This window comes from Leuresthes tenuis, unplaced genomic scaffold, assembly GCF_036924035.1.
Source record: "Leuresthes tenuis unplaced genomic scaffold, fLeuTen1.0.hap1 SCAF_20, whole genome shotgun sequence".
NCBI classification, from domain to species: domain Eukaryota; kingdom Metazoa; phylum Chordata; class Actinopteri; order Atheriniformes; family Atherinopsidae; genus Leuresthes; species Leuresthes tenuis.
Window position 1 is genome coordinate 9,421,375 of NW_027325374.1, and position 15,997 is coordinate 9,437,371.

The window sequence follows — 15,997 nt, forward strand, 5'->3', positions numbered from 1 at the left end:
CCTACATACTTTCTGTAGTTCTCCAACAAAATAATACAGTTAACCTACATAAACCATGAATTCATATGTATACAATGCAATATTACTCAACAAAAAGAAAGATAAATGGCAGAATACAGCTCAAAGCTGCTTCATTTTAATAGCAGTGTCACTTAAGACCCATGAGATCCCTGTGGCTCACAACCGTTACCACAATAGCTTTGGTGTTAATGTTCCTGTGTGGAACACCTCCGTGAGATCATGATGTCTTGACCCAAATGCCCAGATGTGACAGGGCAAATTACACTTCATTTTGATATGACGCAATATGTGTGAATTATATGAGGAGCAAATACGGACTGACAAAGAAGTGGAAGTGAGGCACACTGATCTGGTTATGTAGCTCTTCCATCCATTCTGTTAATAGTCTTGTAACTGCATAACACTCGGCTTCATCACCACGTTGTATGCAAGAGTTTATCCGTCTCCTCTTACTTTCCTAAGAGTAACAGTGTGACACCGTAACACTTAATTGGGTGATAATAGTTGTCTTGAACCGGTATACTTAAGGGGATTTTGCCAATAACATCCACTAAGGCAGGTTGAAATAGATACACGCAGTCCGTTAAATCTTGCCCGCAGTCACTCAGAGGTGCAGAGGAAACCTGAGCCTCAAAGATGTGGTGCATTAGTTCTGCTAAGCTAACCGTGAATGCTAATTGCAGGAAGGACAAACTGTAACCCTTGCCCTGTGGCTATGAACCCATTAAACAACACAGGGAGTTTCATAGACACAGAGAGCGTACACAGAGGCTGGCCTCAAAAAGCCTGCAATCTGATTTCAGTTTAAATAGGGATAACAACGTACTGTTTTCCAAAGTACCCCCTGGGATGTGCCCTCTCTTTATTTTTGGACACTTAAAAAAACTGCCTGTCACTCTAAAGCTGACCGCAAAATTGTCCGTACAATGCAACAGGTTCTATGTTTTCAAATGGAGTATGCTGTGTGATGCGCTGAACTTGCTATAGGATATGGATCAGTTATGTCTAAGTGCTTGTGGTTTCATCACTCGAGGAAATGAACAACCCAGTCTTGGTCCAGTATGACACCCAACACATAGGAAAGGTGTTCTTCACCAATAGAAACCATCTGTTTTGCTGGCAACACCTCAAACACTTATTTGAAACAAAACTTGAATATCTCAATCAGCATAACAAAAAAAAAACAGCTTGTGTTCTTTGATGGCCAAACAAAGTTCATAGACATTTTATGTGTGTGTTCACCTTTAGATCTGGTAGCTCTGGGCCATACATTTTCAAACATGACTCGACTACCCTGACTGGCCTCATCTTCTTTATACACACATTAATCACTTTGACGGGTGACATGAAAGCGCATCTGAGTGTTGCACTTCTTATCCTCTGAAGCACTAACTTCCACAATTTCCCTTTCTGAGTGAGTGATTCATGGTTGTCTTGACATGTAACTTTCAGGACAGCGTAGACATAATGAACTGTCCAAGTGCCTTAAAGTTTGTAGTTCATCTTGAGGGAGACATGAGTTTCCACACGTAATTTCCCATTAATCAGTCCAAAGCTGATGAGATATTTCAGTGAAAACCAACAACACAAACTATATGGTTCCATTCAATAAAGGGTAGAAGGATTCTTCACCGGGGAACTATGAACAAAATATAATCACAAGCTGTACTCTCAGATATTTTCACATGATTTTTTAAAGAATATATCTTACCAATGTAATCCAGCATAGCACATGTTTCATTCACAGAATGTAGCAAATGATCAAATTAATCTGGTTTAATGATTCTAGGGGCCTGATTTGAAAAAAACACCAATGCCACACTTTTCATCTATACAATGAATAATCTCCATCAAATGAAACCTCAAACCCAAAACCTGTGACCCTCTTGTGATGCCTGGAGATTTCTGATTTGGATGAGAGCCCCCTTCATCATACAGCCTTGTGCTCTCTGCCTGTCGGGCCTGGACAGAGATGGATGGCTGTGAGTGTGACACCTAGCAGTGTGTTTCATGGCCTTGAGCTTCGTCGTCTAATTAGGCTCTAATGTAACTACAAGGCTCTTGAGAAGATGTTGTCTTGCCCACCAAAGCTCTTTAAAAGCCTCCCTGGGGCAGGAGCAACTCGGAGTGAGGTGCTGTGGCAGGCCACAGCCGTGTCCAAGTGACAGGGTCAGACTTCTATTCCCCTGCATGAATGTACAGAAAAAAAGCAGTTAGTGAGGACAAGACCAGGATTTTGGGCCAGTTTAGAGGCTATCATGTGCAAACGGACGATTTTCATGATGCAACCACCTAAAATGAAAGAAGAACAGAGGTTTGTTCCAAATTGTGAGGTAACCACCATTATCTTTGAGTCCGAGCTCTGTTGAGCCATGTATTCCTTTAACTCTCAGCAGTGATGATTTCATGAGATTCTTCATCAATAAAATTGTTTCTATCAGAGAGAAGATTAATGGAATCCTTCCCATTATTATCACTGATGTATCATCAAGTAGAGCAGCTTTAGAAGTATCTTTCGAACCTGAATTGTATTTAGACAGCTTCTGTCCAGTTGATCTTTCTGAGCTAACAACAGCAATAGTCTCTTCTAAACCATCAACTTGTATGTTAGACCCAATCCCAACCAGACTGTTCAAGGAGGTTTTCCCCTTAATTGACACTTCCATATTGGATTTGATCAATCGGTCTTTGTTGACAGGATATGTACCTCAGACTTTTAAGGTTGCTGTAATTAAACCTTTACTTAAAAAACCTACTCTTGATTCAGAAGTGTTGGCTAATTATCGACCTATATCCAATCTCCCTTTTTTGTCCAAAGTTCTTGAAAAAATAGTTGCAGTTCAACTTTGTGATCATTTACATAGAAATAATCTGTTTGAAGAGTTTCAGTCAGGATTCAGAGTGCATCATAGCACAGAAACAGCACTGGTGAAAGTTACCAATGATCTCCTGTTAGCCTCTGATAGCGGACTTGTTTCTGTGCTTGTCCTGTTGGATCTCAGTGCTGCATTTGATACGATCGATCACAGCATTCTGTTACAGAGACTTGAACATGTTATTGGGATTAAAGGAACTGCATTAGGCTGGTTTAAGTCATATTTATCTGATAGATTCCAGTTTGTTCTTGTAAATGAAGAATCTTCCTCACACGTTGGAGTAAGTCATGGAGTTCCTCAGGGTTCTGTGCTTGGACCGATTCTTTTTACTTTATACATGCTTCCATTAGGTAACATTATCAGACAGCATGGCATAAATTTCCATTGTTATGCTGATGATACTCAGCTGTACTTATCTATGAAACCAGATGAAACCTACAGGTTGGTCAGGCTACAAGCCTGTCTTAAAGACATAAAGACCTGGATGACTCAGAACTGTCTGCTTTTAAATTCAGACAAAACTGAAGTTGTTCTCTTTGGACCTGAGCGCTTCAGGGAGAAATTGTCTAGTTATATAGTTACTCTAGATGGTATTTCCTTGGCTTCTAGTTCTACAGTGAGGAACCTTGGAGTTATTTTTGACCAGAATTTATCATTTGACGCACATATAAAACTGGTTTCTAGGACTGCCTTCTTTCACCTTCGTAATATTGCTAAAATCAGGAACATCCTGTCTCAGGGTGATGCAGAGAAACTAGTTCATGCATTTGTTACTTCAAGATTGGACTACTGTAATTCCTTATTATTGGGCTGTCCCACATATTCTCTGAAAAGCCTCCAGCTGATCCAAAATGCTGCAGCCAGAGTTCTGATGAGAACTAACAGGAGAGATCATGTTTCTCCAGTTTTAGCTTCTCTTCATTGGCTCCCTGTTAAATTCAGAATAGAATTTAAGATTCTTCTTCTGACATATAAAGTTCTTAATGACCGAGCTCCATCATATCTTAAAGATTTAATTGTAAGATATTTTCCTAACAGAGCACTTCGCTCCCAAACTGCAGGTTTACTTGTTGTTCCCAGAGTTTCTAAAAGTAGAATGGGAGGTAGAGCCTTCAGTTATCAGGCCCCTCTCTTGTGGAATAAGCTGCCAGTAAATGTCCGGGAAGCAGACACCCTTTCCACTTTTAAGATTAGGCTTAAAACTTTTCTTTTCGATAAAGCTTACAGTTAGGGATGGCTCAGGTAATCCTGAAACATCCCATAGTTAAGCTGCTATAGGCTTAGACTGCTGGGGGCCTCATCTGTCACACCTTTCCTCACTTTGCTCTCTTTTTCCCCCTGTTTAATTTCAAAATTGATTTTATGTACATGTGACATTATTGTGGTTATTAACCTATGTTTCCCTGTTCCAACAGATATCCTTTGAATGGCGTTATGGTGTTTTTCCCCCCTCTTTTCCCTCTTTTCTGTCTTCTCAAACCCCAGCTGGTCGAGGCGGATGGCCACCCTTCCTGAGTCTGGTTCTGCCAGAGGTTTCTTCCTGTTAAAAGGGAGTCGTTCCTTTCCACAGTTGCCACAGGCACGCTCAGGACGGGAGATTGGACTGAAGACACATTTCGGTGCAATCTGTTGGTTTCCTTAGCTAGGATATTAATTTTTTGAATTAGCTCTATATGAATTAATTGGATTATGATTACAATGAATTGAATTCCAATTGGCTTGAATTGGACTATATTACTTAAGTGCCTTGAGATGACAATTGTTGTAATCTGGCGCTATATAAATAAAATTGAATTGAATTGAATTGAATTAAAACCCTCGTGTTATGGAACAAAGGTAATCAAATGTGCAGACGCAGACTTGTTGGTTTATAAAACAAATGATACACTTATGGGTGGGATTCCACTGAGACATTGTTTAGCAGAGATAAAGCCACCCAGTCCCCTGCTCCTCCAATTTTAATTATAACTATGCTTCTTTATACTTTATGGAATCATAAATGCACACTGTTAAAGCAATAAGAAACAGCAGTATAGTATTGTGTCAATCATCTGCAGCAAGTCGCAACGAAATAAAAGACAAACCAGAACATGTATCGTTGTCAATATTTTCCTGACACATCATGTGATTTCCCCCATTTCTCCACAGCCAGTGAAGGACGGTATCATCAGCTTCATATAATATTGGACATTTGTCTTGAGAGATAAGGTGTCTGGTTGAAGGTCATCCATGCCCTCTTGAGTGAACATAAGAGCCCTTTGTGGTTGGGTTAAATGCACCTGACAGGCTGTTGCAGCACAATCACCCATTTTAATTGTCATGTAACGGTTTCATGTAGAGCCAAACTGTCTGCAGCGCTTCAGCGGTTGGAAACCAGAGCTCAGTCACACGACCACAGATGTGGTTATCTGGATGTTTCCTACAGGAGCAAAAAAAAAAAAAAACCCAGAGAGAGCTCTTCTGAGACTGGTTTGGATGAAGATGTGGATACTTCATGCAACACAGTTATCTGCAGCTTTTACTTAAATTAATTAATTCTTAATTGTGTCAAATAAAAGGAGGCTACACTCGTGGCTCTTTGCAAACTGAATAGAAAATACTAATTGCTCTAATGCACCTGTCAACGTAGCTGCTTAATTACCTTTTTCTATGAAACAGCTACCCAATAGACAAGAAAAACAACAGGTTTAATGCACACTCAAAGAATTCCATTATAACATTTATTTGAAGACAATGATGACTCCGAATTCACTCAAGCCCCAACAACAAACCTCTGGCCATCCTGTCTGCCTCATTGGTAGTAATCATGTTCTAAAATGAATGCCTTTTTATATTAACCTCCTGTCAGAGTCCAACTTCAAAGGCAGACTCATTATCAACAATCATGGGAATTAGTTGCATCATTTCACCAAGCTGAATTCATCATTTCCAGGATGCAGCAGAGGCAAATAGACATTAAAGAGTGAGCGGGGAGGGGGCAAGCTCCTAAACAGAATGGACATCTAAATCTGTGCTGCTTTGGTTAAAGGAGCTCTGAAAGTGTGTTAGTTGCCTTTGAAAATCTGAAAGAGGGGAGTAAAATGTATTTGCAAGGCACTGCTATTTTCACTGCTCTCCTTCAAATGATGCTGAACACTTGGTCACACGAGAAGGTCTGCGTTCTGTCTCGCTGTCACCAAAGAAGCAACTTGCTCAACTACGGCAGATAAATTGAGATATTCTTTAAAAATTAAAAATAATCCCACTCTAACTTCATCTGAACAAAATGATGGGCTCGTTGTAAATAAATATGAACCTATTACCAGCATATTCACTATATGATGACTAAACAAACAACAGATCTGGGAGTGAGCCTTAAAATGCTTTGTGTGGAAGGTGCAGCTAGGTCATACGGTTTACTGGTTTTCTAGCAGTTTCCACAGTGAAAAAGCTGGTTTCAAGCACAGTCTTCGGATGTCTGTCAGCACAGGTCACTGTCTGGGGGCAAGTGGAGCCCTCAGCAAGACCAGTGGATCATCACTTTCCCTCAACACATCAGGGAAACCTCTACTGCCCTGACACATTCCTTACATTTCTCAAGTTTTCCCTCTCTCGGGTAGCACATGTGACAAATGGTAGAGAATTAACCAACTTCATGCTACAGGTCAAAATTTGAGGGAACTTTTTTATTATTATCCTCAAGTGTCAACTTAAGCAATCTGTTAGTAATAAAAGACTGATCCAAGGACAGCTATGGCGTCATGTTTAAAAAAGATTAATCTAAAAAGACTGAGCCAAAGAAATAAAAATTTTTAAAATTTTAAAGTTTAAAAAAAAAAAAATCAGAAAGATGTGTTTTCTGAGCTTTACTCAAGGAAGAACAAGACAATACATGAAACAATGAAATATTTAACAAAAAAACAGGAAAAAGGAAAGTTGGAACAAACATCACAAGTAACAACTAGTGTACTGGAATGGAAAGACATGAAACGATATGGTGAAGGAACACTGGATGCCAGCAGATAAACTCGACACGAAGACGGCATCATGTGCAGAGGGAACTGTTCCACTGTGCACTTAAGTAGACCTGCAAAACAAGAACACAAGAAGATTCAATTAGTTTGGCAAATCATTCAATCAGTGTATGGATACAAGCTACATCCCATGTTCAGACAACAGTCTCATCATCGCTCTGTTTGAGCAAAACTAAATAATAAATCATCTTTGTAGCAAACAAACAAAACAACAAACATGTTATGTAGAGGGTTTGTTAGGGAAAAAGAAATAAATTATATCTTACAGGTTTACCACCTGAGGTTGGTTAGAGGATATCTAAATGTGGCTTTTTAAATGAAAAGTGGTTGCTGAATAAGTAATATGAGAAATACTGGAAATACTACAACTAGGTTAAAAAAAATTTTAAAAACTAACTAACGGGCAGAGACTTTTCCACCAACTTACTGGTTCAGAGCCACAGCCGAACATGGAGACATTTCTCATTTCAACTGCCGAAATCACAAGCTCCAAACCAGAAAAATCCAGTGCTCGAGTAGCGTTTACCATACCAAATCTAAGAAGGATTTAAGTTGAGGGTTTTGGGCTGGGATTATGTTGACCAACAAACCAATGAAAACCTTTTGATCATGTTTAAGAAACCGGAGCCAGTGTAGTTCTTAGTCTGCCTAACTCAAAAGAGAACATTCAGAAAGTTGAACCTCAGTGTGGACGTGATGTTAAACCAGCAGTGGGAGAACATGAGAAAAAGCCTTTGGCTGAACAGCAAATCAGGAATGCTCTCCTTTACACAAAAGGTTTCATGACCATAAACAAAGAATTCACCACAAAATGCAAAACCCCTGATAAGCATCAAAAAGTAAAAGAGAAGCTCATAAAAAAACAAACAAAAAAGGCCAGCAGAGCCCTGAAAGAAAGAAAGGTAAAAGCAAATCTATTAAATATAAACTCACATCAAATGTCAGATGGTAAATAGTGCAGGGAGAAAAAATAGCACCTTAATAACCCAAATCAAACAACTTTGTCAAGTGTAGTTATTTGGCTTGTATGCCTCTCAGCAGAAGCTGCATTTCGTGTTATCACAATTACTGGAGATCATGGTTCTGTAATCGCCTTTATTCGCTTGCTTGAAACAGATGGGGAAAACTGACACGTGTCATTTTTCTGGGATATTTTTGCAATAAAGCACTTTTATTAGTATCCTCTCCCTGCATCCCCGTCTTCTGCAGTGGACACGTCATATCTGCCATTTGCAATTTCTCCTTCGAAAGCCGGGAAGATAAACATCTATTTAGATGCGTTTTATTTATACTCTTTTTAAGCGCTTAGTGAATTATCAAATGATTTGTTGGATTATAGTTCTACATTTTTGGGCTGCATGTGGTCGTCCTGATGCAGATGATGAAATTTATGTCACACACGCCTTGTGGAAAAGCGGACACAGAAAACATGAATTGGCTTTAAGTGAATTGCCAGACTGTTTGTCTGGTCACTGAGTGCAAATTTACAACGACCAAAGACAAACTGGAGAGAGGATTTTCGAGGTCTCATCTGTCCATCTTTCAGCTGTCGGATATTGAAAAGTGGACAGAGAGAGATACAGATCAGACTACGCTGCAGCTGGTCGCTGTCCGTTTAAAGAACTCCTCATAGATTCCGGAGAGTAGCAAACTGCCATAATATGCAGTGCTGGGCACAAAAGAGGGGAGGTAGACTCACTTGGGCTTTGTCTCAGCATCTGTGACTTGGCGGATGAAGATGGCGTCCTCCGGGTGGCTGATGTCTCCTTTCTCATGCATGTAGGAGGACGCGATAGCAAGCATGGTGCCATCGTTATTGAAAGCCAGGGATGCAATGCTGGTCGGGTAACGGTGGAACTGACACAGGCGCTTCTTGTTGAACGGGTCCCAGATGTTAACGAAGCCATCTGAGCCACCTGACACAAGAAGAGGCTTAAGGTCAACCTTGACTATTTTAAGCTGCATTACGGCAGAGATAAAAATGTGTATGAACTGAATTTCTCTCAAACCTGAGAGTTCAACAGCAAAAAGTGTTTTAGAAAAGAAAAATACACCAAATCTACAAAGAAACAAATGTCTGTCCTTCTCCAGAACTAACCTGTGGCAAAGGTGTTGTGAACACTGTGAAATGAGATGGCATTGACAGGGTAGACATGCTCAATTCCATCTTCCTTCAGCCTGTGGCACTTGAAGGCATACTTCTTCTTCTGCACCTCTTGGCTTGGGTCCAAATACTCAACAGCTACACGTCCTTCGATTGAACTCAAGACATATCCCTGAAGTCAAAACAGTAAAAATGAGGTTAATGTCAAGCCTCCTCACATTAGCAATCTGGATCTGAAACATGACACTTTATTAAAACTAAATCATCTGTCAAGCTCTAACACTGTCAGCTTCTCTTATATGATTCTTTGTCTACCTGTTTGTTAGGGAAGGCTCTAATGCAACGAGTCTGATACTTGAGACTGGACTCTCTTCTTTGCTGTACATAGCCCATGTTTCTCAAATCCCACACCAGGACTCGCCTCCCAGCTGTGCCAACAATCAGCCTATCTCCAGCCACAGACAGGGTATACACCTTTAAAGAAGAAAAAAAAAAAAAAAAGTGGACAGTAAGACAAAAGAAAACAAAACACACCTCTGAATATTTGATAACTAACAAACATTAAACACACATAACCAAGTAACAATTAAGTAAAATCTTCATTTATGTAATATTAGTCTTACAAATTGCACAGATACCTTGTTGTATATCAGAGGAAGATACTAAAGTATAGAATGCATGTTTTACTCAGTTATTAAATTTATTCCTTACAGTTTTATCTTTTGAATGTTCACAAAATATGCCGTTCCCAAGTATTTTGCTCCTTTCAGGAAAACCTCAAATACACAAGTGAAGTAGCCAAAAACTGTAATGTTACTATGGCCTAAAAACATGCAGCACAACTACTGACTTAAAGGCTATTGGTGTCATGACACAATTATAAAAGCTGTTATTTTTAAAAAATACATGCGATCTGAAACTGACATTCTTATACCAAACATGAGGCATCGCTATTTTTGTTACCTTTTCAGGCTGCGTAAAGGTGCCTGCGTTGCATGGAGTCCGTGGGTCCCACAGTCGAACTGACCTGTCCCAGCTGCCTGTTACCATGACATTAACCTCTGGGCAGTATTCCACACAACGAATGGGGGCATCATGTGTTCCAACTATTGTATCTGTTTGAAAAGAATGAATATGTAACACATACAACTTCTATCTAATACACATTAAGCTGTTAAAACATAAGTTTCATCTTGCATTTCTAAATATACCTTGGTCTGTGTTCAAATCATGAGTTTTTAACTGAGCATCTAAACCTCCACTCCATGAATGTGTTGGATCCTGCAAGTAAAAGGCAACATTATTAGTATGCACTAAACTTACTAAAACACAATACGGCAATCGGGACCCTAAACAATGTGTGACATACATAAAAAGCACAGTCAAGAACTGGGGCTGTGTGCTGGTACTTCATTCGCATGGTGTTGCCTCCAACATCAAAGAGACGGACAGTACAGTCCCAGGAAGACACAAGGAGGAACTGGGCTGTGCTGGGGCTGAACTTGACAGCAGAGATGCTGTCCTCTGGTCCCTGGTTCAGCTTGTATTCATTTGAACCCGTCATCTGCAAAAGAGGAAAGTAATCTCTAAATCTGATTTTGAGACATAGTAACCCTCCAAGAACGGCAGTCACAATTATCAAAGCTGACTGCAGTTATTTTGCATCATCTTGAAATAGTTTGCATTCCTTCACCATTGTAGTAATTTATATATATACTAACAATATAGTCATTGCTCAACAAAAGAGCATAGCTTCAGGAATATAACTTATAAATTGAGTGGGTTTTATTTTAATCATTTGAAAATCGCCTGCAAATCTCCATTATCTATTAACACTGCCATTTTGGTTGTAATGGTTTTCTCTATTTCTATTTTTTCTCATATCTTGTTCATGTGAATTTAGCAAATAAGCCCTTCTTTGCTAAAGTTAGCACATAGGTTGCTACAAATTCAAGTAAATAACGTGCTTAATTGCTGACAGCTGGGGGTACAATTACTTCACTTTTGCAGATTTCAGGTCATATAACTTTATTCAATACCGACAACATTACTTATTCCGTTTTATACACCAACTCACCGTCACTGCTTTTAGTATTTGCTAGCACTAGCATGCGACGGTCACGGTAACGGTTATGAGCCTCGATATTCACAGTTTCTGTGTACTTACCGCTTCAGTTTGCTGTCGTAGAGTTACACCTGACTGTGTAGGACTTGGCAGGACTGTTTATTATTCTTTACTCTGTGTAAAGATATAAAGTATAAAACATGAAAGATGCTAGAACGCAGGGTGGATGCGTGTAGCTACCTAGCTCCTAGCATGGTAAGCGCAGTAGATACTCTTGAAAGACGGTGATTGGTTGAAACGAATATTCAAGTTCGCGCCTGTGATTTCATTGGTCAATTTTACTCTGACGTATATTTCCGTTGTTCCTATGTGCATCACATGACCGTGGTCTGTTCGCTCGCCCTTTTCTTTCTCCCTCTCTCTCTCACACACATATGTGTATACAGTATATATATATATATATATATATATATATATATATATATATATATATATATATATATATATATATAAGTGTGTGTGTGTGTGTGTATAATGTATATATATATTGTATACACATTACATGGATTTTAGGTTATCTTGGAATATACAGTTGTACAACTGTTTAATGAAGTTTAGGCTTAAAGATTATTGTACTTTATGAATCTTTCTACCTGTATTCCGTTTTTTGTTTGTTTGTTTTTTTAATTTCATCTTTTTTTTAAGCTAACAGATCCACTTGTAAATCATTTGTTTTCAAACGCTAGGCAAACCGAAAAAGATTTAAATCTAAACCTATGGTTAAATGTATAAAAAATAAATGCAACAGTAATAATAACAAGAGGATTAACTGCAATGATAAATCCTTTGAATTAGTATTGTAATTGTGTCCAGTTTAAGATATTATTTATGTGACATTCTATTGATGTATCATATCACACTGTTTTCTGTGTAATTAATCTTTGGTCTGGTAAATGAATCATCAAGTACTGTAAAATATGTCAATGTAATCAAATATATTGAAGAGTAATCCAAAATTAGTTTCTCAAATGCTGTCCATAATGTAGCCATAATAGAAAATGTTGGCCATTATCAGCAGCATCAGTTTAAATTACACTATAATTTTGCTCCTTGTTATATTTCCAGAGTAATTGTTGGACCTCAACTCTTAATGTGTCTGCCTTGTCTCAAACATACAGATCACCAAAGCACATCAATGCTTGTCTGACACTTGATTGAAAGATTCGGATAAAATGATGGTGAAAATCTCTTTTTGGAACATATCTTTACTGAGTAAGAGCATAGAATATACAGAATTTCAATACCAATATCAGAAAGAAAAAAACCCACATAAACAGATTCTATTATTTTTTTGGCTCTTTCATGGCTTTAAAACTACTCTGTCATAAAATGTAAATTGTCTGTATTCCTGCAACTTTATCTTTTAATTATCACATGATTGTCCTCACTATAAAAAACAAACAAACAAAAAAAACTGAGCAATGGGTGTCAAAAGCTAGCCAATGTGAAGTCAACAGTATTGCACGAATTTGAAAATATCAAAATAATAAATTCCACATTTTCAGGTACAAACACTGACACAGATTTATGTAAAATACATATAGACATCCAACCCTGTTTGAAACGAGTCAATTCTTGACAACTGAATACATTAAAATATGTGATTTTTTTTCAGATTCATCATTATAATAGCAACAATAAGAATAATATCAATACATTTTTGCTATCCCTGTGCAGTAAGTAAGAGGGACTTGCGTGGACACTTAGTAATGAACTGCCACATATAACAATAATAATAATAATAATAATACCTAACATAGTGTCCGTTGAATCTACAAAATATACAAAATTTGATTTTGAATTGCTCTCATTTAGAAACATATGTACAGTAAATTACGACACAATAGTAGTTAAACCGGCCTCAGCAGTGGTACTTGATGGGAATAGTACATGTGATGGGGAAAAGCCAGCAATGACTGGTTGCCGGCCGAGTTTGTAGCGGGGCCCCCAGTCGTTTCTGAGGTCCCGCTCTCGTGGTAAAGTATGGGAACCCTCACAATCCTCTGCGCCGCTGCATGGCTCAAATTGGCCGCCTCAAGCTCCGCGGCCAGCTGCCTTTTCCACTTATTCCTCCGATTCTGGAACCAGATTTTCACCTGCGTCTCGGTCAGGTGCAGCGACGCGGCCAGGCCGGCCCTCTCCGAGCTGCTCAGGTAGCGCTTGATGTCGAAAGTGGACTCCAGCTGGAAGACCTGGCTTCTGGAGAACACCGTGCGCGTCTTTTTCTTCCGACAGGGCTTCTTGTCGGAGTCCAGTTCGTCCGTTTTCCTCCTCCAATCATCCTCCTGGTCTTGTTCCTTCTTTGGCTCTTCCGCGTCACTTTCATCCAGGGCGATGTCGTCGTCGGCGCTTTCCTCTTTGGCATCTAGGTCACTTTTTTGGAGATCCGGAGAGCGCCTGTCCGGTGCTGGTGATGCTTCTCTCGGGTTGACCTTCTCAGATCCTGCAGGAAAAATATTTGAAGTCAGTGCATTGAGCCATCAAACCATGCGATACCACTGTCTTTTTTTTAAAAGTTCTTTTTAAGCTCGATGTGCGTTTTTCCTTTCGTCAAATGTTGATATTTGATTTAGATACCTTTAAACAGATTATGATTGGTTACTCGTGGTGTCCCTTCATGATGACATGAAATAAGCTAGGGAAAATAAGGCCCTTTTTTGCTGTCAAGTGAAAATAAAAGATTTCCCCAAAACTAAACACTAAAATCCCCTCATTTGTTACGCCACAATAATTTACCTCCAGTCTTGAAATGGGCTCCGAGAGTGTATGGGTACCACCAGGCAGACGCTCTTTCCAAATACTGCGCCGATAGTCCGATTCTCTGTGCGGGCAGCTCAAATCGAGGCAGAGACAAATCACCAAGCCGAGAAAAGAAGCTGCCCTCGAAAACTCCTCTGTTCGAACCAATGGTGTTTTTTGGCTTCGCTGGTTTTTCTTCAATATTCAGCAGGTTCTTAATGGAGAACGGTGACTCCTTGGCGGGTTGGCGAGCCTCTTGCGTATCAGAGTCTGCCATCACCGTTTACTGTCCGAAATGGCTCAACATCCAAAAAAAAAAATCTCGAAGAAAACAGCTCAAATAATATTTGCCTCTGTGTAAAGAATACGTGAGAGTAGGAGGGGGGAATAGTCATAAAGTCTGCAAGACGATGCGCCCCAGCTTCTCTGTAGTGAAAGCGCAGAGATCACTGCGTCAAACTTCCGCTGGATTGGAATGATGATTTAGAAATGCCATCCGAGTTAAAACCCGCTCGGTCTCTGCTATTGGGTAGATACAATAGCAAATGGGATTTGAGATGAAACCGCGAGGGGCTGTGACGAGAACAGACAAGGAAAAAGGCCGCGCAAGCGTTTTGGCTCTGAGCTCAACAGTAACGGACCCACTTATCATCCAATTAAATTAAAGAGGTAAATGTCTCCGGTTTTTTTTTTTTTTTTTGGTGAGGGGGTTGACGTGTACGAGCCGCAATCACCTGCCAGTAAATTGAATAAATGGCTCACAGATGATTACATAAACGCGACTCAAAGCTGCTTGGCCTTATTATGCTAATTGTTCCTATAGATTTGATCAATTTTACGCACGATTATGAACTCCGAAAAGTACACGGACAATAATGAAAATGAGTGGGTTTAATCACTAGAAGAAGAAATATAAAGAAACTGAAAATGTATTGATGTAGGATATTTTTATGTGACCTGTGGAGCTTCAGCCTGTTATTCAGCCTGTTATTCCTCTGCTCAACAGGACAGCGACATGCACTGTGCATTTCACCTGGACAGCAGCTCACTGACTTCAGTGTAATTCAGTTAGTCAGGAAACGCCTCAGGCAAACTCCAAACTGAATGCTTACCGTCATGATAAAACCTTTTCACATCAGCTTTGTACAAAAAAAATAAAATAAATCCCCACAGGGCCAGAAGGTGATCTAATGCATGAGGATGACAACACTATTGTTTCTGCCAAATATAACAGTAACTCCGGTACTCGGATGAACCAAATTACATTTGTATGTGTAATGAGTCGTCAAGTGAGATTAGATTATGTCAAATTGAAGTCAATAAAATAGAAAAGATCAGGAGGGAGGCTGAGGTAACATTTATGGCTTTACTGATAGACTCTATTCAATCAAACAACTAAGAATGTTAGAATGTAAGAAGGTATATTGAACCTGAAATAGAAAAGTACCCCAATATTTTATATACAGCATTTAGAGAGAGATGCAGTTTCCTCTCAGGCTTATAAACAGTATATAAAAAGACATAATCTGGATTTAACATTCTCTATTTGAATTAAACGTGAAGCAGATGTAGAGAACTAATCAAACAAATTGAATTTGCTCAACCTACAAGCACACATCCTGTCCTTTTAGCTCGTGGAGCGCTCTCCAGCTCTAAAGGACAACACTGTGTTTTGTGAAAAGCTACTTGAATCCTTGCATAATTAGAGGTCTCATAGCCGTGTTAAAGATGGGGGAGGAGAAAGAGGCTTGATGAGCTGCTTTTGCAGAGGCAAAGTGAAAAGCATGATAGCTGTGTGTTGTCACCAGAATATGCTTATTAAACTGAGAGTGGACCAAAGAGGGAAACAAAGTATACTCAGTCTGTGATAGAAATGCAGGCCTGAGCCTCCCATCTCAATTTTGTTGAGAGACTTCAGAAATATATTGGAGGTGATTGCATTAATAGCATTTTGCGTTCTGTCTAAGCTTCATTTTCAACCTTCACTTAATAGTGGAACCAAAGCACCAACATTATCTTGAGGTTAACCAGATGTCTGATTGAGGATTGATATCTAGTTACATCACACATTACAGACATCCTAACAGGGCCTGTCAACCATTAGCGCTATGTGGACACC

General features: G+C 39.4%; 3 protein-coding genes across 4 annotated transcripts in view; 1 reads left to right on the top strand and 2 right to left on the bottom strand.

Annotated features, from left to right (window-relative positions):
• Positions 1–15,997, top strand: part of LOC140278195 (carbohydrate sulfotransferase 15-like) — a 234,996-nt gene that overhangs the window by 136,609 nt on the left and 82,390 nt on the right. The gene's annotated exons all lie outside the window — the stretch shown is intronic.
• The window catches only part of bub3 (BUB3 mitotic checkpoint protein), a 42,007-nt gene continuing 32,754 nt past the window's right edge, over positions 6,745–15,997 (bottom strand). The window contains exons 1-8 of one of the 2 annotated variants that reach the window (XM_072373144.1): positions 11,182–11,354; positions 10,384–10,578; positions 10,226–10,295; positions 9,978–10,129; positions 9,330–9,488; positions 9,009–9,186; positions 8,610–8,826; positions 6,746–6,963 (exon numbers count right to left, since the gene is read on the bottom strand). In XM_072373144.1, the coding sequence (XP_072229245.1) occupies positions 6,954–6,963; positions 8,610–8,826; positions 9,009–9,186; positions 9,330–9,488; positions 9,978–10,129; positions 10,226–10,295; positions 10,384–10,578 (981 nt within the window). In that variant the 5' untranslated portion in view covers positions 11,182–11,354 and the 3' untranslated portion in view covers positions 6,746–6,953. Of the gene's footprint in view, positions 6,964–8,609; positions 8,827–9,008; positions 9,187–9,329; positions 9,489–9,977; positions 10,130–10,225; positions 10,296–10,383; positions 10,579–11,181; positions 11,355–15,997 lie in introns of those variants that run through there. The other variant, XM_072373145.1, reaches the window with a different exon arrangement.
• Positions 12,476–14,155, bottom strand: hmx3b (H6 family homeobox 3b). Its single transcript, XM_072373147.1, has 2 exons — positions 13,876–14,155; positions 12,476–13,582 (listed from the first exon to the last, which is right to left on the bottom strand). The coding sequence occupies exons 1-2, from the start codon at positions 14,153–14,155 to the stop codon at positions 12,990–12,992; spliced, it is 873 nt and encodes a 290-aa protein (XP_072229248.1). The 3' UTR covers positions 12,476–12,989.

Excerpts from the sequence above, each read along its gene's own strand:
- hmx3b (XM_072373147.1), bottom strand. The coding sequence starts at position 14,155 with ATGGCAGACTCTGATACGCAAGAGGCTCGCCAACCCGCCAAGGAGTCA. Across the intron at positions 13,583-13,875 it reads AGCCCATTTCAAGACTGGAG|GATCTGAGAAGGTCAACCCG; the intron begins GTAAATTATTGT and ends TTTTTCCTGCAG.